Raw genomic sequence first — 8,085 nt, forward strand, 5'->3', positions numbered from 1 at the left:
ATTTCACTACAGTAATTTTAAAGAAAAGATACTTCGGTTATGAAGTATTCAATACAACATAAACCTAAATGTTATTGGTACGCCTCTTCACAGGAAGTACTAAAATAATCCAGAGAACAAATTGCGTTGTAAACTAATACGACTACATCCGGTTCTGGCATTCTCCTTCAATCTAAGAGCATGATAAAAGTCTCCCACATATTTATACATACATGTACAAGGCATCTACTGGTAAAAAGTAAAATTAGAAGTTAGCGTTAATTGTTGTTGTTGATGGGAAGTGACCTTTTCTTCAGGCCATTGTACAAATTTGAGTCAAAATCAATCAACACTGGTTATTACATCATAAAGTATTAGTTTGAATACATATAATCTTAGCTATTAATCGTCCATCTCTGCATTATTTAGGCTTAAATGTCCATACTATTAGATATTTTATTTATACAGCACATTTTGTTACAAGTAAGCTAAATATGCTTTACATTGAAAAAGAAAATATAAAAATATAGGCATAAACTTAAGAGCATCACATAGTCGCACATGTAACTTGCAGTTACGTTTGGTTTCACTTTGAAAAGCTGTTCCGGATTTGTCTGCTACGTCATTAACTTCATTTTTGTGAAACTAGCTCCAGTGATTAGCCACGTCATGTAAACTTAGCAGTGGAGCATTTCTTGTTTCAGAACAACGAGGATTCGCGTTTTTTGGGGGACTATTAGTTATTTTCAAAGCGTATTTCAGGGTTGTGAACTGTCAGAAACCCTATGGAAAGATGTCAGACATCGGGGACTGGTTCAGAAGCATCCCGTTCATCACCCGGTCCTGGTTCGCTGCCTCGCTCGCTGTTCCCTTCCTGGGGAAATTTGGGCTGATTGATCCCAGGAACCTCTTGCTGGCGCCGGAGTTGTTCTTTAACAAATTTCATGTAAGTTTTTCTCGGCCTCTGTTGTTCTGTGTGTGTGTCGGAGGAGCAGCTACACTCTGTGGCTGTAGTGTTTTGAATGTGCTGGCTCAGTTAGCAGGTGGCTAGCTGCAGCAGGCCTGAGCTGTGTGACAGCCAATCAGAGAGCGAGACGCAGCAGGGTAGGAGAACCCCTGCTAATGTCCCTGAATATAACAAACCTAGTTAATGTCACTGAATATAACAAAGTAGTTAATGTCACTGAATCTAACACAGCCAGACATTTACAGTAGGATGAAAATAGTAATAGCAAAAAATAAGACATGTCAGTGGAACAAGACTTATTGCAGTATAGCAGTAACCCATTAATAACCCATTAATAAATCTTTTGAATGCAGGACTTCTGGTATTTTTACACCTGTAGTATGGCTGCTTTCACTTTGTGTGGAATTTCTCCTCGCACTGGTTACTTGAGCTGTTTCAGTACATCTGTTACAACCTTTGTGCTGTGAAATGAGACAAAGAAGCTGGCCTGTGTGCTGTTTAACCTGCTGACAGCTCCAATAAGTTACTGATCTCTCAGAGGAACACAGGCCGTGCTGCAGCTCAGTGATGGTGTATCATAGTATCATCCTGTTTGCCTGTTAAAATGTTGTTGTGTTTTTAGACACTTGTGTTTTACATACCCCACAAGAGAAAACCAGGAAGAACATTCAGTAAGATTCGGACTAATTTTTTTCTAAACACAAAAATACAAAAAAAACCACTGTAAGAAAAAAATCCTGCCTGAATCCTGCCTCATCTTCATCACAGGCGATTAAAAAAATCTTCTGGAGCGATGGATCCAGCCTCCAAAAGCCCCCACATCGACATCACCACATCCATACTTCATTACCTGGAGAAGAGGCGAATGTGTGAGGGGATGGCAGTCAAACACCTTCCATCACCATGCCGAAAAAATCAATTCAATTGAGTTTAGGAATGGTGAATATAGGGGAGGTATAAGACAATAAATTGTGGGTGGTTGATGAACCAGTGGACCAGACCAGGATGCCATGTAGTGTGTCCAGGAATGGGATGAGAAGTGCGGTGTTGTAGGGACTAAGGTTGGCATGGCGATGGAGGACACTGTGTTGACTAACGGCTGTGCACCTCCACGCTGTCCAGTGACATTCATAACGCCACGGTGGCCAATAATGCTCCATATCTCTTCTTTTGGCTGGGTTAAAGCCAGCTTCATCAGTAAAAAAAAATATATAAAGGTGCTGAACTGCACTCCAGCTCCAAGACTCTGAAACAGACAACAAGACAATATAAGAAACAGTCCAAGATTGCAGTACTGTAAGGTGTCTATATTGACCTCTGTTGTGGTGTGAACAGCCGGTGTCTTCCACCAGGGCCCGCTCGTCTCTCAGTTCTGCAGATCCAAAAATGTGACATGACTGGTTACAGTAAGCTCAAACATTCTTTCAGTATGAAATGACATCACTGTAACACTTAACATACATCTCCTCAAAGGTCAGATCATAGATGCAACCATGTTAGCAGCTCAGGTGGGACTGAACTCTCTTCCCAGCCTCTCTTATACTGAGTGCAGGGTTGAGCATACGGGTAACCAATGTGGCGCTGATCTCATCTGAGACAACTGTCCTTCCTCATCCTCCTCCTCTTCCTCCTTGACCTCAAGCTCTTGCGTCAACAAGCATGCTCGACCTCCATTTTCCCCCAAACCCAGGAGGTCTCATCTGTGACCGTTTTTTTTATAACGCTAAAGCTCTTAGCTTGTGGTGCCAGTTGGTAAATAAAGCTCTGGCATTTTGATTGGCGTCGCTTCCGAAAGGAACACAAGAGGTTGAAGTTTGAATGTCGTGCCTAATTTAGACAACTGCGTGTAGTGTTATGTGTAATATTAGAATTGACAACTCCGTATGAAGCAGAGAGTTGGTTTAGGGATTTACTACATGAGTTTCAGGTTTCAGTGATTTGCGTTTCGAGTTCTAATTTTAGTCAAATGTGAAAAACTGTCATCTGGATTTGTTGTTTCCTGTACACATTTGTCAAACCTGACCTATCAGAGAAAACCACGACTTACTCCAATATTGTGAAATATATAAGTATTGCATAACCTGAATATCATTTCCAGACCCCAACCATTATTACCCATTTAAAAAAACAACAAAAAACTAACCATGGATGAAAATGTACTCCAAATTCAGACAGTATCAGTACATATCAGTAGATGTTGATATTCCTGTTAGTTTCAGTGAATGAATACATTGTTTAAGCTATAAAATGTCAAATACACAGTGAGAAATGCTCATCACAAGGTCTCATCACACGAATGTATTGTTTTGTCCAACATCCAAAGACAGAAAAGCATCAAATCCTCATATTTGAGGAGCTAGAACCCCAGAGTGTTTGGCCTTTTTGCTCCATTAAACAGCTGAAACAATTAGCCGCAGTCGATTACCAACATTTTTACACATTACATTTCTGTTAAGGGACTATTTAATGAATTGACTAAAGCTGTTGCTCCCATGCATTATATCCAGCTACAACCAAAGCACAATTACTCTGTATTACCTCTTGACTTCGGCATTGTGTGCTGTTATTGTATCCTGTCATGTTTCCCTCCATTAATAGTCATTTCCCACAGAAGATGCTTCGACCTTAAAGTCACCTCTTAATTGCTGTATTGATCCTACTTCTGTTACAATCAAACCAAATCTTTGAATAGAAGTGACACTACAGAGGAGTACCAGTTGTCTGGTGCCACTTTCTGAGTGCTTAGAAGAATTCATTTGCAATCCACATGAGATTTCATATGTGTTACCAGCCTTGAAAGTCTGGATCAGAAAGATAGAAGAAGTAGCTGATGATGTGGTTTTTTGAAAACTTGTAATACAGCGAGTTCTTACACAACCCATAACCAGGCTTTACTGTAACGGCAGCTTCAATGATATAGAATTGACCCCATGTTAACCCACAAACCCTCTCTGGCCGGTAGATGTCCTTCTTGAGGTTCTGAAATCCCCAACTGCCAAAACTACATTTCTAGTAGATTAATCTGTGTCTGCTCTGTTTGTTTCAGCTCTGGAGACCAGTGACGGCCACCCTGTATTTCCCAGTATACCCTAACACCGGGTTCCTGTTCCTTGTCAACCTGTATTTCCTCTACCATTACTCCTCACGGCTAGAGACAGGTGAGACAGGCCGCCTCAGTGGTTTACACACACGCTCCCCGATGTTCCTTTTTGTCATGCTAAGTGTTTCTTTGGTGTTGGCTCGTTTTGTCTTCCAGGGGCGTTTGATGGCAGACCGGCAGACTACATATTCATGCTCTTCTTCAACTGGATCTGCATTGTTGTATCCTTTTGACCGGCATCATAAAATACCAAACGCCCTTCAAACCTTATATATCATAAAGTGTTATCTCTGCTGCTTTCTTTGTCCCTTCTGTATTTCTCTTTCATCTGTCTTTCCTGTACCTCTCTCTCTCTCTTTTACACTCTGCAGCAGTGTACCATGTCAGGGTGGCTCTGTGCCAGTGGCCCAGTGTCAGTCTACCCCTGCAGAGCAGAGAAACCTAATCTAGGTCACATGCAGCACCAGCAGTACAACTTGGCGCACATCTCAACACTGCACCGTTCTGTCGGGGGAGCTCAGCTCTGATTGTCGGCTTGTCTGGATTTTCAGACATTTCTTGTTGTTGTTAGAAAACAAATTTAGACACAATCCTATTCTGCTTTAACCTTCTTTTTAAAGGAGCAGTGTGTAGGATTTAGTAGCATCTAGTGGTGAGGTTGCAGAATACAACCAACTGAATACACTACTCCCCAAGCATGTAGAAGAGCCTATGTTGGCCATGAAACTTGTGAAAAAAGTGGCCACCATATGTGTTGGTTTGTCTGTTCTGGGCTACTGTAGAAACATGTTGAAGAGGTCTCTCTCCCTATGTAGATATAAAGGGCTCGAAAACGTACTCGAAAAACACAATGATTCTTATTTTTAGGTGATTAAACACATATGATTCTCCATTTCTGTCTATTTCTGAACCTTAATCTTTCATACTGGTAAGATTAAAAAAAAAAAAAGTGTGTGCCAAGGTCAGGTGCCTTGCTCAAGGGGATTAGGCTAGAAGTGGCAGGTTAAAGTCAGCTGGTGTGAGGATTTGAACTGGCCACCTTCTAGTCAGCAGCTGCTCTAATGTCACGACTCTGGCTGTGAGTGCACTGAGCCACAAGGTGGTTGTCCTTGACTCTGTAGCTGTAGATAACTGGGCTGCTGATGAACATGCAGGTGAGAATCCTCTCTCTCTCTCTCTCTGAATTTATACCACACCACACATTTAAGACCGCTGTCTAGTATGTATAGAGTAATTGTTTGCCATTGTTTAAACCTCGAACTCTGAAAAGATTGACCTTTTTTTAGAGAAATATGATTATTCGCTTTCTTGCCGAGAGTTTAAATGAGAAGATCGATACCACTTTGATGTCTGTACGCTTAGTATGAAGCTACTGCTGACTAACCAGTTGCCAGGCAACCAGTGGAGACTCCAACCAAGAAATAATCCAGTTCATTACCCTGCGCTTTGTGCACAGGTTAAACAAACGAGATTCCATGTGTTAGTGATCTTTAGAGTTGCTGGTTGGTAAATGTCAGGCTAGCCAGTGGTTTCACCCAGTGTTCCACCTCATAGGTTTTCAGTCTTACATTTCCACAGATATGTTCTAGTCAGCATACACACTTACATATACATACAGTCGATGCTTGGAATACATAGACATTTGATTTAATGACTAATTCCAGAAAAACAAGTCATTCTTAAACCTGGATTGAATGAGCCTCCTCACATTAGCTCTTATAGTTAGCTTTATGAAAAGTCATGAATCAGGCTCATTCAAGACAGACTTCACAACAAGCCCTGCTCTACTGAGTCACATTTCTCAAACAGCTCTCACATGTTTTGTGGTATTGCATTTGCAAAAGTCATCAAGACTGGTCTTGTTGTGACTGAACATTTAAATAAACCTCAAGCTTTAAAAAAAAAACCTCACTGGATGTTAATGTTGTTTTCAGCTGCTGATGATTCCGTTGATCATGTCGGTTCTTTACATCTGGGCTCAATTCAACAAAGACACGATTGTGTCCTTCTGGTTCGGAACGAGATTCAAGGTACTAATGTCAATGTTATTTTACAAATGTTCTATTTATACGGTGTCAGGTATCTAACATGTCACAGTGATAGTAGAACAAATACTAGAGCATGTTTTTAATGTTAGACTTTCTATATTTAACCTAACCCCACCTGGGTGTGAATCCTTCTTATTACTCAACATAAAAATGATCCTAATACTCATATTATCTATTTCAGGCACATTATCTACCATGGGTCATCCTCGTCTTCAACTTCATCATCGGAGGATCGTAAGTAACTCCTCTCTTCTGTCGTGTCTCGTTTGTTGACGGCAGATTTATTTAGTGTAACTGTTATTTCAGTCAGCTGAGTCACAGTCTACAGTGATACGTTTAACACACTGCACTGTAAATGTAAACACAGTGTCTTGAATGTGTTACAGTAGTAATGATCACACTGTCATGTTGTTACTGTGATGTTTGATTCACCTTGTGTTCTGTGGCTGTGCAGGTTTGTGAATGAGCTGGTCGGGAACCTTGTGGGTCACCTCTACTTCTTCCTCATGTTCAAATACCCCATGGACCTGGGAGGACGCTCATTCCTCACCACACCAGAGTTCCTGTAAGTCTTTGTATATTGTGTCCACGCACTATTTCGGTCTTGCCTCGCAATGACTCCTTCATGGTTTGTTTTCTTCAAGGAAGGAAGAACAAGTTTAGAGAGAAACTTGTGTAAAAGGAGTATTTGTTTCCCAACTTGGGTGTAACTACTTATTAATACATTTCTCCTTTTTATAAATAGAAAATTTGTCAGCAGTAACTCTCATGTCAGTGCCCTCAGAGTTAGCTACAGCTTTATTAGGTATGGTATGACCAAGGTGGCAAATGTTCACTTATGATTTCTAACTTAACCATAACTATTCTTGATGTTTTTGCATTTACAAAAACTTACTTACACTAACTATAAAAGTGCATGGAGCACCTAATTAGTCTATATTACCCAAGCTTAGACACAGACAAATGTTAAGGCCATCCAGACTGTTAATGGTCATTAGATCTTTCTGCTTCCACTTTAACCATCTGTACTCTGCTCAGGCTTGCAGTGATTCGCTTGCAGTTTTGGTTTCACCTCCAAAGTGGTGCCGTTATTCAAATATAGCTGCGTGTGTTTTCCCTCATTTGACTTACTTATGTCATTAAGCAAGTACGTGGGCTGCCATGTGTCCACATCTAAGTAATTTTAGTAATTAAAAAGTAATTTTTCTTTCAATTTTGAAAAATAAAATAGGAATTGTTGCTTTATAACCAGTTTCTTAAGGATTTAAAATGCTGAGATGTTTTTAAAGAGCATTATTTTAACACCTCTGCACATCCCTCTCCAGGTATCGGTTCTTCCCTAACAGGAGGGGAGGGGTGTCGGGCTTCGGAGAACCTCCCAGCAGGAGACCAGCTGCCCAGGAGCAGGCGGGTGGAGGAGGAGGAGGAGGTGGACGCCACAACTGGGGCCATGGCTTCCGTCTGGGGGGTGAATGAGAGGAGAAAGCTGCACCCCCCCCCCACCCTGTTTGCTCCCATTACAAAATAGCTGTGCAGTTGATGTTTCAGGTTAAAATGTTTGCTTCTTCACATTTTTCTCTGTTTGAGTGAGCCAACAACCCAAACTTTAATTCACATTCACGTTTAGTTTTAAAGAATACAACAAGATGAAATTTGAGGAAGCATACATTTTAACCACGGAAGCACAGCAGGACTCAAGACTCTGGCTCAATTCACCAAGTACAGCCAGCTATGCTATACTACTACTGTCCATGTGAAGCAGATAGAAGGAAATATGAATAAACAGATTTCTTTTTTTTTTTTCTTTTGGTTAATGTGATGATTCTTGAGCTTTCCCCCCTTTTTCTTTTTGTCCCCCCTCGCTACCCTTCTCCTTTTTTCTACACCCTGCCATTGGACTGTCAAGACAGGAGTTGCTGCAGCTGCACACCAGTAATGCTGTCGGTTTTTATTCTTGTTCCCTTCCCTCCTTTTTCTCTCCCTCTCTCTCC

General features: G+C 41.0%; 1 protein-coding gene across 1 annotated transcript; it reads left to right on the top strand.

The window, feature by feature from the left end:
* Positions 1-612: 612 nt before the first annotated feature.
* On the top strand, positions 613-7,895 carry derl1 (derlin 1). The gene is made up of 8 exons (XM_053326613.1): positions 613-925; positions 3,993-4,104; positions 4,203-4,267; positions 5,174-5,200; positions 5,981-6,076; positions 6,276-6,328; positions 6,549-6,659; positions 7,420-7,895. The coding sequence occupies exons 1-8, from the start codon at positions 773-775 to the stop codon at positions 7,568-7,570; spliced, it is 768 nt and encodes a 255-aa protein (XP_053182588.1). The 5' UTR covers positions 613-772; the 3' UTR covers positions 7,571-7,895.
* Positions 7,896-8,085: the final 190 nt, after the last annotated feature.

Source organism: Scomber japonicus, chromosome 10, assembly GCF_027409825.1.
Source record: "Scomber japonicus isolate fScoJap1 chromosome 10, fScoJap1.pri, whole genome shotgun sequence".
Lineage (NCBI taxonomy): Eukaryota > Metazoa > Chordata > Actinopteri > Scombriformes > Scombridae > Scomber > Scomber japonicus.

Bases quoted from the DNA above. Each gene is read 5' to 3' on its own strand.
- derl1 (XM_053326613.1), top strand. From the start codon at position 773: ATGTCAGACATCGGGGACTGGTTCAGAAGCATCCCGTTCATCACCCGG. The intron at 926-3,992 runs GTAAGTTTTTCT...TGTTTGTTTCAG, and splicing joins TGTTCTTTAACAAATTTCAT to CTCTGGAGACCAGTGACGGC. The intron at 4,105-4,202 runs GTGAGACAGGCC...TTTGTCTTCCAG, and splicing joins CTCCTCACGGCTAGAGACAG to GGGCGTTTGATGGCAGACCG.